At 42.4% G+C, this 16,368-nt stretch overlaps 1 protein-coding gene across 1 annotated transcript in view; it reads left to right on the forward strand.

Moving 5' to 3' along the window:
• psda (pleckstrin and Sec7 domain containing a) overlaps positions 1–16,368 on the forward strand; it is a 100,386-nt gene that overhangs the window by 54,613 nt on the left and 29,405 nt on the right. Inside the window, exons 8-12 of the mRNA XM_080782672.1 lie at positions 5,335–5,414; positions 7,114–7,243; positions 7,822–7,902; positions 9,663–9,775; positions 9,959–10,017. Of these exons, the coding sequence (XP_080638798.1) occupies positions 5,335–5,414; positions 7,114–7,243; positions 7,822–7,902; positions 9,663–9,775; positions 9,959–10,017 (463 nt within the window). The remainder of the gene's footprint in view (positions 1–5,334; positions 5,415–7,113; positions 7,244–7,821; positions 7,903–9,662; positions 9,776–9,958; positions 10,018–16,368) is intronic.

Raw genomic sequence — 16,368 nt, forward strand, 5'->3', positions numbered from 1 at the left:
TGTAGCACAGTCAGTGGTTCCTGTCTGTTGTTATTGTTATAGTCTCTGTTCCATTTGTGTAGCACAGTCAGTGGTTCCTGTCTGTTGTTATAGTCTCTGTTCCATTTGTGTAGCACAGTCAGTGGTTCCTGTCTGTTGTTATAGTCTCTGTTCCGTTTGTGTAGCACAGTCAGTGGTTCTCAAACTTTTAAAGTCCCCCGTAACTCTTAAGAGTGTACAAACGGAACCAAATGGACCCGTAGAACCATGAGGGTGCGTGGACCACACTTTGAGACCCACTGGTGTAGCAGAGGGTTTCCAGTAAGCCAACATGCACAATAGCCATTCATTGTCAATTCCCATTGACAATGAATGAATGGAGTATTTTAATCATAGTGTCTGAGCAAATACACAGTGTCTATTTTATGTCATGATGATGTACGATGATAAGAGCATCCCTCAATTCACACAGGTCTGATTTTTATAATTTATACTAAGACCTGCGAAGGAACAAAGGAAGAGGCCCAATTTCCTTCCAATATGGCTGCTGTGCATGGAGCCTATTTACGTTTTGAGCATTGAGTGTTGAAAGACACTTCGCTCTATGAGTTCCATCTGAGATACATGTGAGACACATCTCACAACCATCTGAGAAACATGTGAGACACATCTCACAACCATCTGAGTTTTGAACATTCATACTGTAACTTCAAAATATAAACAAAACATAAACAAGGACGTTAATGTAGTGTCACGCATCTCCATGGTAACAATGCTTTAAAAAATCTACTTCTTTCCTTTTTGTCACTTTGACATCACTTTTGTCGTTGAACAAAGCGTGCATTTGCCTTAATTTTGGAGAAAAGGGAAGTGAGACGGTAAAAAAGAGAAGAGGGAAGCTGAGCAGAACCCCCCGCCCCAAACTACACACACACACACACACACACACACACAGACACACACACACACACACACACACACACACACACACACACACACACACACACACACACACACACACACACACACACACACACACACACACACACTTACTTCTCTTCTTCACAAGCAGAGTCAGACGAGTCCACTCCCTGTTGTACGATTGTCTTTATTTAGACAAGTCCGTCAAGAGTGCTTTGGAGAGGGAGAGAGAGAGAGACTGCGTAGGAGAGTTAACGATGATGGGATTTGATCGGAGGCCAGTGTGTAAGAGTGTGTGTGTGTGTGTGTGTGTGTGTGTGTTGTGTCTGCATGGGGGTGGATGGGGATTGTGTGTAGGCGGAGGTTTTAAGAGGCCGGTCATCTTTAGGAACTTTTTCACTTCTTGTGATGTGGTTGTTTTGGGGTTGTTGTGAGAGAGCTGCAGCTCTTCAGGTCAGATAAGAGCAGACCCACACTGCAATGGAGGAAGACACGGCGCTGGACAGGTGCGTTGGAACTACATGCCGTAGATATAGTTGGAACTACACGTCGTAGATACAGTATATGTACCGGTTTAGGCACCGATAACTGAAAGTAGTTAGCATGGTACTAGCGTATCGTCTCTGTCGGGCGGAAAACCTTGTGTCCAAAGCGCTTACTGTCAAATTCAAAGGTAGTTTTGATGCTTTTGTGTGACTCTGTTAGTGGGATCAAGTAGGGCATTACTTCATGGCGTTTCTGCCCGAGATGTACTGGCTTAGTACTTGTTAGGCACTTGTTAGTTACTGTTAAGGTACTGGACTTGTTAACCCATTTTGGTATTAGCATTATGTTATGCTTTAGCTATTGAAAAATAGCAGATCTACAAGCTCATAGCGCGCCACTCTACGAGCTTGTAGGTCTGCTATTTTTGAAAATTTGAAGAACGACTGACAAAGAAACATAGCTTTTTCAGAAAACTGTCAGGATGTAGAAGACATTTTTAGAATCTGATCTCAGGTCAAAATGGGTTAAGCACTAGTTACAGTACAGTAGGTACTGCACTGTATGGGGTTATGGTGTGGGTAATGCAGCGCCCATGGGAGCAGTTTAGGGGTTAAGTAAGTGTGTTGCACGGGGAAGCAGCCAGAGACTGGGCGGATCTGGGTGTGTAGAAATTGAATGAAAGTGGCTGACCACCATTGAACAAGACAGATAACTTCCCCTGTGACCAACAACCGCAAAGCAGCACCACTGCCTGCCTGTGTGTGTGTGTGTGTGTGTGTGTGTGTGTGTGTGTGTGTGTGTGTGTGTGTGTGTGTGTGTGTGTGTGTGTGTGTGTGTGTGTGTGTGTGTGTGTGTGTGTGTGTGTGTGTGTGTGTGTGTGTGTGTGTGTGTGTGTGTGTGTGTGTGTGTGTGTGTGTGTGTGCGACCCTGCATGCCTGTGTGTGTGCGACCTTGCGCGCCTGTGTGCGTGCCTGTGTGCGTGCCTGTATGTGTGTGCGTGCGTTATCCTGGCCAACGTAATTGTGATTCCCTCATCCCGATAATATTCAAAATAATAGTTAGAACACTAAAAACATGACTGGATCTTCCATTCTGCTCAGAGGAAACTGTTTTTATTGCATCATAGGAATCATCTTAGTTTGTGAACAAAAACAAAATCATAGAAAGATTCAGACTCTTCAGCAATTAGCTGGTAATCATATTTGAGAGTTGATACTTTCCATACCATACCATACCACCTTTATGTATATAGCACATTTAAAAGCAACAACGTTGTACCAAAGTGCTTTACAGTAAAACACAACTTCATTGAAAAGCCCTCTGAGGTTTTAGGCCCCACCAGGAGAAGCTGGTCAGAGGACCTAAGCGTCCGTGTCGGAGCATATAGGGTTTCAGCAGTTCAGATAAATAAATGGGAGCCAAACCATTTAGACACTTAAAGACAAAGAGTAATACTTTGAAATCAATCCTGTATCTCACAGGAAGCCAGTGGAGGGAGGCTAGTACAGGGCTGATGTGGTCTCGCTTACGTGTGCCTGTAAGTAACCTAGCAGTGGCGTTCTGGACTAGCTGTAGTCGAGAGATGGAAACCTAGTTTACGCCAATATACAGGGCATTACAGTAGTCAAGGAGGGATGTCATAAAAGCATGAATTACAGTTTCAAACACAGAGCGGGATGGACAAGATTTAACCTTAGATAACCTCCTAAACTGGAAGAAGCTCTTTCTTACTACCTCATTCATCTGTTTGTCCATCTTTAGGTCAGAGTCGATTTTGAAACCTAGATCATTAGTTGTGCAAGCAGAGTACGTGAGTACTGCCATCGGCTGTGTCGTGTATGTCGGTGTTGTCCACCGGCCAAAACATGTGGTAATTCTGACGTATAATGATAATGCTTCCCCTGATTGATTGATTGATTGATTGATTGATTGATTGATTGATTTATTTATTAACAGTTTTGGAGAATCACAGTACATTTCAAGCACAACTCCATACAAAAACTGTTAACTGTGGACGACACCATAAAGCATTACACTTACAATTGCGTCCACCCTTTTCAATTCATCAGAACATTTAGAGACGTACCAATATACACTACTATATAATAAAAAAACAGGGAAATCATCATAAAAGGAGGTAAACTATAGGGAAAAACATAAACAGTGAGGGGAAAAGGGGTGGGGGGCATTCAGATTTTACGGGGGGCAGTTTCGAATTGCAGCCGTCCGTAGGTGCCCTGCATAAGTAAGCATGGGGCTAAAGTTCAGCAAAAAAATTGCTGATCTACAAGCTTAAGTATATTCAACAAAGATATTTGGTGTAGAGGAAAAAGAAAATAAGCCTAGACAGTATAAGTACAGCCCTGCAAGACTTTTGGGCCAACTAAGTATATATGGTTTAAGTGGTCAAACCCTACTTTGTTATCAGTCAATGGCAAAAAAGCAGCAGTCTATGATGTGTTGAGAGCTTATACAGTATTTAGATGTTTAAATTTTTTGGGCCAAATGTTCACCTATTTTTGTCCAGTGAAACTAGTACTTTGAAGCCGTTTTAGTAAAAGAAAACACTGATCACTTTCTGTCATCAAAGAGTCCTGCTCCTGACTCATGGCCTAGATGGTGACACATGCCAAACCTCTGTTTGTCTGGCTGTAGTTCTACGTTTGTTCTATGTTTGATGTATTGAAGTGTGTTCACAGTGTCTGGCTGTAGTTTTGTCCATAGAGGTGGACCCACTGGAAGGAATGGTGGTACGTTAGGGCCGTAGGGCGGTGTTTCTCAAACTTCTTTTGGCCCAGGGCACCCATAGAGTAGACTGAACCGGAGCGTGGAAGTTGCTCAGTGGCGTTTTGAAGCACCCGGAAGAAGAACCGTCTACTTCCGCGTTCTTTCTCCATTTTGGACACCAAATTTGGTGTCCAAAATGCGGAAGTGCAAACGGGCGCTCAATGTTTAAGCCCAGATCCTCGTCATAACTCCACGGGTCCGCCTGCAGTCCCCGCTCTTACCACTAGGGCCGAGCCTCACTGGGAGCTTGAGGGCACCCCTGTAAAATAGCTTTTCCCATCCACGGCACCCCCTGAGAGATATAGCACCTTACATCCATGCCATATTACAGCACATGAATATGTAAATGATCTTTCCCCTTAAGATACAGGGCTCTATTTGCGTCCATGCTAAACCCCTTATCCCTAAACTTCTTTGCCATGTTTTACTATTTTGAAAAACATTTTTGAATAGTTAAAATAGCCAATCTACAAGCTCACAACATGTCGATGTAGATAGGCTATTTTAACTATTCAAAAAGGTTTTTCTAAATTGTAAATAAGTTTAGGGATAAGGGGTTTAGGATGGACAAAAAGAGAGCCCACAGTATGTCGGGAATTAACTTTATACTTGAAGTCACCACATTAACGCCTCTTCTGCGTCCCTATTCTGGGTAGAACATTCACCCAAAACAACAGATCTACAAGCTCACAATGCTGTTGTTTTTGATGAAGAGATTTGGTGTGGATTGAAAAATAATGCACCAAGTACAGTGCAGCTAAGTCTGGAGGGCCTACGTGGTTGAACTGATATTGATGACTTCCAGATATTATCAAAGGGAGAGAGGTTATGGAATCTGTGAGCTATATGCAGCTACAGTAATTGAGGTCACTTACAGTATGAGGGTAATTCACCATTGTTCCCCATAGTGGAAATTCTCCACCTTAAAATTATCTTCCTCCTATAGTGTTTATAGGTTTCTGTTAGACTGATGATGTTCTTGGTTTACTTATGATACTAGATGACTATTTCTATTCTATGCATTTGATGTATTGCCTTAGTTCTTGCTTCCAGTAAGTGGCTCTAGATTAAGAGCGTCTGCAAATGTCAGAAAATCATTCATCGTGTGTGTGTGCGGTTAGCTCTTGTCTGACCCATGTCTCCATGTTTCTGTGTGTCCAGGGAGAAGCCAGTCCACCGGCCCCCTGAGCTGCAGTGGCCCCAGGCTGATGTGGCTGAGAGACTGGCCCTGGGCGGAGGAGGTATGATACTACTAACAATACACTTCATTTGATCTGCAAAGTGGGGGTACCAGAGGGGGTACCAGGGGAGGTATCAGAGGGGGTACCAGGGGGTAATTTGTTAATATGGCGTCACAATCGGTTTTAACACTTAATCCATTTATACATAATTAAAGAAATTAAAGAAATGGCACATCTACAAGCTCACAGTGCGTCACTTCGTGCCGCACTGCAACCTTGTACATCTGCTTTTTTGGATTATTGAAAATGATGGGACAATTTTGAACAAATGTGAGAATCTTCTTTTCTGGGGGGTCCCTGGCACAAAACATTTTCAGACGGGGGAGTTTGTGGCAGAATACATTTACATTTGGGGGTCCTTGACATGAAAAGGTCTGAGATCCACTGCATGGTTCTGAAGAGCTTTTAGTTTGAACATGAGGAGAAGACTTTAACGCTGCTTCGACACGCTGCTGCTGCTGCTGGCTCTCATTTGGAGTGGAATTTCTGTGGACTGACACCACACCCTCTGAGATCACATTTTCTGTTCCCCAGATATTCTAATGGGAAGCTGAAAAACACACACAAGGTTTATGATGACCTTCCACAGCGTGAAAGTGGAACTACACTCGCAACATTTCCCTTTTTTATTCCGTTTCATGTGCTCTTGTCGAGTTTTTCAGTCGTTGCTGGTGCGTGTTCTCTACGAGCTGTTCATAGTTGCACGCCTGCGTTGCGCACTGAACTATCTACAAGCTTACAATGCCGCGTCAGATCGGCTATTTTCGGCGCACAACCAAGTATAAATCATGCACTATTGTGACATGATTCCTGTATTATGCTGGGAGTGGTCTTTAACAGTTTGACGGCCACTAATTGTTTAATCTAGGGTTCCACCACGCGTAATACGACATTCCCGCCTTTTGTTTTATGTGTTTAATTCGCCGTATTTTAATAATTGAAAATAAACTCCGTCTTTGCCACGGAGCTGGAGACGAGACCTTCATGTTATGATGACGAAACCGGAAATCAACACATGCTGTGGGCTGCTAGGGCTTCTGGGAAATTGAGGCCAATGCAAATGGACGGTGGGGGGGGGGATCTTGTGCCTCACCATCATGGCCGCTGGTGCCGATTATCATAACAAACGGACGGATCATTTTTCGCCGGATTTTCACGGATCAAAAGCCCAAATACTTCAGCATAGGTTCTAAAGGTAATAAAACAATCTCGGCAGCGTAGAATATTTGATTAAAATGCGGGTTACGCATCAAACTGTTAAGATACTTAGAGGACTAGTTAGTGTCAAACTACTTCTCTAGAGTGAGTCACACACATGGGCATAACAACCTTGTTGAGTCGTTCCCCCCAAGAATCGGCTAATAAATGGGTCAAAAAAATCCATTGTGCTACGCTGCCACCAACAATGTGGAACGACCTACCAAAAAGACATAAAGGAGCCCAACTCCCTACCCACATTCAAAGCGAACCTTAAAATAATTCCTTTTCGTCAAAATACAACTGAACGTGGTGTAATTCTAGGAAGGCAAATGCATATCATTTTTGGGGGTCCTTGACATTAAAAGAGTTTGATCACCACTGACATAGAAGCAACTTTTGGGATTGACATTTGTAGAATCTGCCTCATGTCTTAATGGGCTACATACTGTACTGTGCAGTACCCTGACCTGGCCTGGCCTCTCCTCTCCTCTCCCCATAGGGGGCAGCGGTGACCCCCAGGCCAATGGGAACAGCAAGGCTGACCTGCAGGCCGCCCGGCGTCTGGCCAAGCGTCTCTATCACCTGGAGGGATTCAAGAAGTCTGACGTAGCCAGACACCTGGGAAAGAAGTGAGTTATCTCTGTGTGTGTGTGTGTGTGTGTGCGCTGTGTGTGCGCTGTGTGTGTGTGTGTGTGTGTGTGTGTGTGTGTGTGTGTGTGTGTGTGTGTGTGTGTGTGTGTGTGTGTGTGTGTGTGTGTGTGTGTGTGTGTGTGTGTGTGTGTTTTGGCTGCGGACACCCATCTGTTCTTTCACACTGTTTCACAAACACAGATTAGAACAAAAACATTTTATTTTGCTACAACGCGCGGTGACAGAGCCATGGTAGTTGTTGACCCAGCTCCAGATACGCTTCCCCTGCTGATTAAAAAAAAAGTTGAGTCTTTAAACAATCTGCTAAAACTCACTTGTTTTATAAAGCACTGTTTTATAAAGTCTTTCTTTGGCTGTTTTTAACATCTATTATTTTATCCTATTTAATCCATTTAGGCCTGACCTCAAAATCTAAATCCTCCAGTTTTCTGAAATAGCAGACCTACAAGCTCGTAGCGCGCCACTCGGTGGTGCGCTATGTGTGCCTCACATGTACCTCACCTTCATTTCCCATTTATTGATACATTGATTGATTGATTTTATCTGTGTGTTCCAGCAATGAGTTCAGTCAGATGGTAGCAGAGGAATACCTGAGTCACTTTAACTTCACTGGACTCAACCTAGACCAGGCTCTCAGGTAACACACGCACACGCACACGCGCACACACACACACACACACACACACACACACACACACACACACACACACACACTGGGACTGGGATCATATCATCTTATCTTTGGTTTATTTTGAGCATACGCTTAAGGACAGCCACAGCTAATCAGATGCATAAATGAGTCTGTTTGATTTAGGTGTACCAAAGAGCAACATTCGACACTACACTAGTCAGTGGTATACTGTCTGTCTTTGTGCAAACTGGTGCACGCAAGACTTGATTTATACTTGGTTGTGCATGATGTCATACGTCTAAAATAACCGATCTACAAGGTTGTGAGCTTGTAGATCGTGTCTTTTAGAAGCCGCCACACCGGTGCTATACAGCATTAAACCGTAGCTGTGTTTACTGTGTGTGTGGGCCAATCGTTGGGGGTTTTTCCGCCCCGGCCCTAAACTTTGGCTTGACAGAAATCCGTTTCCAGAAAGTTTTGTTGAACAATTCTGATATTCACTCACTGTTGAAATGTCGTAAAACTGTTGAACCTACTGGACCGAGAAACAGCTGCGTGGGCCGTCTGATGCATAGCTGACTCACTGAGTTCGCTTCAAGTACTGTACGTCTTATACTCGTGACATTTTTAGGGTGCCGTGAGAGAAGGAGCGCTTTTTTGATATCGGCGTGTCCAGAGAGCGCTTCTTTCTTCTTCTTCTTCTTACTCAGCTCACAGAGCGTTTGTTTTATTGATGCCCCGCGATGTCAGCCTTACTCTGCCTGAACTGATATTTCGGTCCGCTATTATTAGCACAACAGCTTAGCTGAAATGACGGTAAGCATGAACTTCATCTTGTGGTCGTGGTAATGATTCAAACTGTCAATTTTGGGGAAAAACCCAGACCCGTTTAATTCATTTTAACCAAGCTAAATAATCAGCTTCAGTGTATAGTTGTACAAAATTAGTTTTTGGGCATACCATTCCAACTTTTTGCGCTTTCCTGCCTGGTCTTTTCCTGAAGGTTTTCTGAAAAACGCATGTTTTCCCTGCATGTTTTATTCACTGATTAGATTTCCTAATTCTACTGCATTGCTACTGAAAAGCAGTGTCCACTCCAGCAGAGGAACTCTATCTATTCAGGGAATCTGAATAGGATTAACATAATATTATCATCTTGGCAAAATGCCCTGCCCCCCCCTTCTCACTGACGATGTTCTGTTTCTGACAACACAATGCACTGACAATCAACTGAACTGCCAATGGCAGGACATGTTGAGTTCTCAAACGGCACATCTGTAGCTCCCATTTGTGTCTTTTTTTTTCCAAGAAAAAAATAAATAAAGAGAAGAAGGGGGTTCAAGGGCAAGGAGATCAAAGCAGGACAAAATATAGTTTGAGCAAAGCTTTTACCACAAACTGTACAAGTAAAGGTCTCCCCTGTATGAGATATTGACAAGCCTTTGCCTCAAAACTGTACAACTAAACTTATAGTTGTATGTGTATTTATTTTTGCTTTTACCACATCTGCCTTTTCATGCGCTCACAATGTGTCAAATCGTGAAGCATTGTGGGCTTGTAGAAACTTTTGAAAACTACTGAGAATTCTGTAATGACATTCCCAAAAATAGGAACACCATATTGAACTTGGTTAAACGTTGGTACACATTGACTGCATAATTGCCTATGCTGATTTTGCCCACCCTCCCAAAAAAGTCAAATAATGGCCTGTAGTATTTTTTGTTTACTTGAAGATGAAGGTTGGTTTTGGGTTTTTTCACCCGCAGGGCGTTTCTGAAGGAGTTTGCTCTGATGGGAGAGACTCAGGAGAGAGAGAGAGTGTTGGCTCACTTCTCCAAGAGATACCTCCAGAGTAACCCCACCACCATACATAACGAAGGTACACACGCGCGTGTGTGTGCGTGTGCGTGTGCGTGTGTGTGTGTGTGTGTGTGTTTTTGGAGGGGAGGAGTTGGTGTGTGAAACTGATGTAGTAACAATATATACCACTGTGAGGCACTCTTCCCTTGTAACTAAATGTTTTCATCTCTCTCTTCTATCGCCTCTTCTGTCCGACCTACAGACAGTGTACACACTCTGACCTGTGCCCTGATGCTTCTCAACACAGACCTGCATGGACATGTGAGTGACACACACACACACACACACACACACACACACACACACACACACTAGAACAGTGGTTCTCAACCTTTTCAGACCGTGACCCCCAGAAAAGAATCATATTTGAACTGGGGACCACCCATCACCCACCCTGACGAGCACTTTCTTCTATTATTTGATAATCTGGCCAATGTTTGACAAGTTTTCATAAAAGGTCTTAAAAGGGGGGTTCCGGTGACGTCATGACCGAGGCAGACGTGTGAAAGACAGCTCCGCTGAACCTATTTACAAAATAGCCTTAAAACTAATCAAAACCTAACAAATGAGAACGAAAATATACTGAAATGGTCGTCAAAGAATGGTGAAAGGCAAGACTACGAAAAGTTCGGGCAAAGGAAACACAGAAGAGTCCGAATTAAGACCAAATACAAGGCAGCTGAAGCTAACGCAGCTAAAGCTAACGGGTGAACCATCGCAAGCCATGGCTGCTGGAGGGAACGTGGAGTCGGAGATGCTAACAGAGCTGCGGAAGCTACGAGCTGAAAACAGTGACTTTTATAGAGACACAAAGACTTCATTGGGCAGACTGGAGGCATCCATGACTGAAATAAAACAACGGATGGACATGTTGGACCAGAGAGTCGCTACGGCAGAGCAAAGAGTAAGTGACGCAGAAGACCGGAGCATGCTACATGACAGAGCATTAGCTTACTTGCTAAAAAGAGAGTCCAGCCTAGCTGCTAAGTGTGACCAAATGGAAAATATGTCACGTCGAAACAACATCCGCGTGTATGGCATAAAAGAAAACGCAGAAAAGAATGATATGCCTGGCTTTATTCAAGGATTCCTGTGTGAAAATTTGCAATTAGAAGAAGAACTGTCTGTAAGGGTGGTGAGAGTGCACAGGGCCACTGTACCCAAACCGAAAGAGCCGACAGCACCCCCGAGATCCATAATCATTCGCTTCCTTGACTATGGGGTAAAACAGACAGTCCTGGCGCAAGCGTGGTCACAGGGAAACATCCAGTATGAGGGAAGAAGAGTGGTATTTGACCATGACTATTCACAGAATCTACAAAGAAAGCGAAAGGCAGTGTGGGAAGTGATTAAAAAGCTGAAAGATAAGAAAATCAAAGCCCGCACCATCTACCCGGCCCAAATAAAGATCTTTTTGGACACCGGAGAGAAGGTTTTCCCATCATTACTGGATGCTAGAGAGACACTGAAGCAGTTTGAAATCATCGTGGATGCAGAGGAACAAGACATGTTCGACAGGGAGCTGGCGCAAGACGGGTGGAAGACACAAGGAGGGAAAAGAAGAAGCCGTCAGCTGAACCTGGAGGACATCAGAGCCATAAAAAAAAGCAGTCCATTGAATCCAGATGACAACAGACCCACCATTCAGGACGACGACCAAGAATAGCAACGGACATTAAAGTATTCCAGCCAGGGACGTCTAGGACAGAGAGGTATCCAGATATTCTGAATCACATCTATGAACGTCCAGGAGGTCAGTATCATCTGAAGGAATGTTGCGACGAAGTGAAACATTTGTTAGAGTAATAAGAACTTAAGGTAAAAAAAAAGAAAACTAAGGCAATGGTTATTATTTGAATATAGGGGAATGCTTTGGGAGAAGGGGGGGGGGGGGGCAGATAGAAATGCATAAAAATGGAAGTAAGTCCACAAGGATTTGTTAAGTTGTTTTTTTTGTTTGTTTTATTTTGATATAAGTGGAATTTGAGAATATGAAAGGGGGGGGGGGGCAGGCTAAATACTGAGGTATTATTTAGGTTTGGTTATTAATAACAATCATGCAAATATATGTTGGATAACAAGTGTATTTTGGGGACAGAGAGACATGGGAATATCCTCAATATGGTTTTATTTTCAGTATCATCAAGGGGGGTGCCTGCCGAGGGAGGGGGGGGGGGGGGGGGGCTAAGTATCCCTAGTATTCCTCTTTTCTTGATTTTAGATAGGTTTTAGGGGGGGTAGAGGAGGGGGACCTATGCATGCTCTAGGAGATATGCGAATCGAGCAATGGGACGAGGGCGACATCAGGAGGTGGCCCGTTGCAGCTGCACTCTGTGCAAAACCTGAGAGCTACTCTCAACCCAGGATGTTCCAAGGGGTGTTATTGTGTGTTTTGGTTTTTGGGTTGGAGCATTCTATGGGGAATTTTGTTTGTTGTGTTAATTTTTTCCTGACATACTGTTGGGACTCAGTGTTTATACAGCTTAAATTCATTGTGTGTGTTTATGGGGCAGAGTTGGGCTTGTGTGGTGAGGAGGGGAGGCATGTCAAAATGAAAAGCAAAAAATATGGCAGGTTTAAATTTTATTAGCTACAATATAAAGGGTCTCAACAACCCTATAAAAAGGAAAAAGATACTTAGTCAATTGAAGAAAATGCAGTGCTCCGTGGCTTTGATTCAGGAAACTCATTTGTCTGAGATCGAACACACAAAACTTAAAAGAGAGTGGGTAGATCAAGTGTATGGAGCGTCGTATGCGGGTGGAAAGAAGAGAGGGGTGGCTATTTTATTCAGTAAATCCGTATATTACAGCAATGAGCAAACCTTCCAGGATAAAGAGGGCAGGTATGTAATGGTAGTTGGGACACTGGGAGGCATAAAGGTCACCATTTTGAATGTGTATGCCCCGAATGAAGATTGCCCTCTGTTTAGTAAAAAGATTGCTGCATTAATTGCAGACAAAGGAGAGGGGTTTATAATCATGGGAGGAGATCAGAATTGTACTTTGAGCAATAAGTGGGATAAACTACCGTCATCAACAAAAACTTTATCCAAAAAGGCCATGGCTTTAACAAACATGATGAGAGAGTTAGGCTTGGTAGATGCATGGCGACATCTTCACCCAAATGAAAGGGATTTTTCGTTTATGTCCCAAGTACATGGCAGTTATTCTAGGTTGGATTACTTTTGTGTGTCAAAGAAGGATCTTTTTCGTATCAGAGAATGCACTATTGGACAGATCACTATTTCAGACCATGCCCCAGTTTCTATGAAAGTTGGCTTTGAGTCAGTTAACCACTTAAAGTACTGGAGGCTTAATGCCTCATTATTATCAGATGCCAGTATTAAGGAGGAAATAAAGGGTGCCATTTTGGAGTACTTCGCTATAAATGATGATGGGATTGTTTCACCCTCAGTAGTCTGGGATGCGGGTAAAGCCACAATCAGAGGGAAGATTATTTCTATAGGGGCAAGAATAAAAAAGCAAAGGCTTGCAAAACAACAAGAATTGGAAAACAAAATAAAAAGACTAGAAAAAGAACACAAGCAGTTTGGGAATGGGAAAACACTGGAAGAATTAAAAGAAACCAGACAACAATTAGATGAGCTATTAACATACAAGGCCGAGGGGGCACTTAGGTATACTAATAGAAAATATTATGAGATGGGGAATAGGGCGAGCAGGTTGTTGGCCTTTCAACTCCGGAAGGCCCAATCTGGTCGTGCCGTGGCTAAAATCAGACACCCCGAAACCAACCTGGTTGAAACGCAGCCTAAACAGATCTCGGATGCCTTTGCAAAATTTTACGAACAATTATACAAGGGCCAAGAACAAGAATTTAAAAGAGAAAAGATTATTGAATTCTTGAGACCCCTTGAATTAAATAAATTGGCAGAGGGGGAAGCATCCAAACTAATAAAACGCATCACTGAGGAGGAAATAAGGGAAACCATTTCCAACTTAAAAAATAATAAATCTCCAGGAGCAGACGGTTTTTCAGGGGAATATTACAAGGTTTTTGCAAACGAACTTTCTCCCAGGCTATGCAAATTATATAATTCTGTATTATCAACAGGGGACCCCCCAAAATCATGGTCAGAAGCCATCATAACGGTATTACATAAAGAAGGAAAAGACCCCATACAGTGTTCTAGTTACCGCCCAATCAGTCTTTTGTGCGTGGACTACAAGATACTAACCTCTATATTAGCGAACAGAATTCAAAAGTACATTAAACGATTGATTTCCCCCCAGCAAACGGGCTTCATATGGAAAAGACAGGGGACAAATAATATCAGGAGAGCATTAAACATACAGTCAATAGCTGCAAGGGATAAGGACCCTTCGATGCTTCTTAGCCTTGATGGGATTAAAGCATTCGATAGATTAGATTGGCTCTTCTTAGAAGAGACTTTGAAAGAAATGGGTTTCAGAGAAGAATTTGTTTCTTGGATTAATTTGCTATATAATAATTCCAAATCAAGAATTAGAGTTAATGGTCATTGTTCAGAATTTTTCAGGGTGGAGAGGGGCGTAAAACAGGGGGATTCATTATCCCCGATTCTCTACGCAATCAGCATAGAATGTTTAGCTGAAGCTATACGCCGAAATACTCAGATACAAGGCATTCCAGATGATGGAGGGTTCGTCCACAAGGTGGCGCTATTCGCCGATGATGTTTTGCTCTTCATAAAAAATCCAATCCTCTCTATCCCCCCACTCATGCAGTGCCTGCAAAGTTATGGTTCTGTCTCAGGTTATAAAATTAACGAAAGCAAATCAGAGGCTATGATGATTTCTGGGTCCTGGCCTACACAATTAAACAATGATGTATCATTTCGTTGGTCTAAACAAGGGTTTAGATATTTGGGAATTGTAATTACACCAAACCCTACACAATTATTTGAGGCAAACTATACAAAATTAATTAGAGCCATTAAAAATGACCTGGGGAGATGGGATGTCCTTCCTCTCTCCTTATTGGGTAGAGTTGAAACGGTGAAAATGAATGTATTGCCTAGACTTCTGTTCTTGTTTCAGTCCTTGCCTGTCAGAGTTCCCATCTCCACCTTCAAGGCGCTTGACCGAATGATTTCAAAATTTATTTGGCAAAATAAAAAGCCCAGAATAAGGCTCAAAACACTTCTCTTGCCAAAAAATAGGGGAGGCCTAGGCCTTCCCAATCTAAAGCACTACTATTGGGCGGCTCAGTTGACTGCAATTGTAGCATGGATAAGTAATGATGAAGAGACAATTTGGAACCAAATAGAACAGAGCACAATGAAAGGGGTGTCTCTGTCAACATTACCCTTCCTTGATAAAAAAACAATTGATAAAAACAAAATTAAAATAGGAAATGAATGGATAAAACATACATTAAAGGTGTGGGAAGCAGTTAAGAAAACATTGTGGGGACCAGGGTCAGTTTCAAGGGCAATGCCAATAGAGGGTAATATTGATTTCTTGCCATCCATAAGCGATACTGGATTCAGTCGTTGGGCTGATAAGGGGCTTAAAACCATAAATCAGTTATTTGAAGGAACGATCTTTAAATCCTTTGCTCAACTCCAGACGCAATTTAAACTCCCTTCAAGTGATTTATTCAGGTATTTCCAAATAAGACATTATATCACAGATCATAGAGAGAGAGAGCTGGTTAGTAAGATCCCAAATGATATTGAGATGTACTTCATTGGTATTGCAGAAAAAAGATTCCCCACCAAAAAACATGTTTCCAATTTATATAAGGCGTTGGATGATATTTCTCAAAACACATGGTACATTAAGGATAAATGGGAATTGGAACTAAATATAATCATTGAAGACAAAACCTGGGAGGATATGTGTGAAAGTTGCCACAAGGGAATAAATAGCCAGATGTGGAAGGAATTCGATTGGAAACTCAAAACTAGGTATTTCAACACTCCTCTGGTCATCTCCTCGTATGTGAAAACACCATCCATAGAACTGTGTTGGAGAAATTGTGGCGAGATCGGGGACCATACACACATTTTTTGGGACTGTCCAATAATTGCAGGGTTTTGGAAAAATGTTAATAAGGAAATCGAAAAATGTCTGGGGTTGAATATTCCTTTTGGTCCTGAGTTATGTCTGCTTGGTATTATACCAAAGGATGTGCGTGCATGGAGTTACATATTAAGGATACTTTTACTGATTGCTAAGAAAATGATAACAGTAAATTGGAAGGAAATAAAGCCACCTACTATAACCCAATGGAAGCAGAGACTGAAGCAGGTTTATATAATGGAAGAAATGACCGCAAGGCTACAATTAAAAATGGACAGTTTCATACTTAAATGGACTTCTGTGATACTGTATCTGGGGGTTTCAATATTTGTGTAGAGGTGTAGAGGTTGTTGGGTCTGGAAAAGAGTTGTGTAGTGGTTGTTGTGTCTGAAAAAAAAAAAAAAAAAAAAAAAAAATGCTTTTATGTATGTACTGTATTGTGAGTCATGTCTCCAGCTAGTCTCCTCATGCCTAACTCAACTTGGAAAATGCTGAACTATAGTTATATTAAGCTGTTTTTATTTTATTTATTTTTCTTTTCTTTTCTTTTCATGTACTGTATTTTTTGTCTCTTCTGTTTTTT

Source organism: Protomyctophum bolini (genome assembly GCF_963924005.1).
Source record: "Protomyctophum bolini genome assembly, chromosome: 14".
In the NCBI taxonomy this organism is placed as follows: domain Eukaryota; kingdom Metazoa; phylum Chordata; class Actinopteri; order Myctophiformes; family Myctophidae; genus Protomyctophum; species Protomyctophum bolini.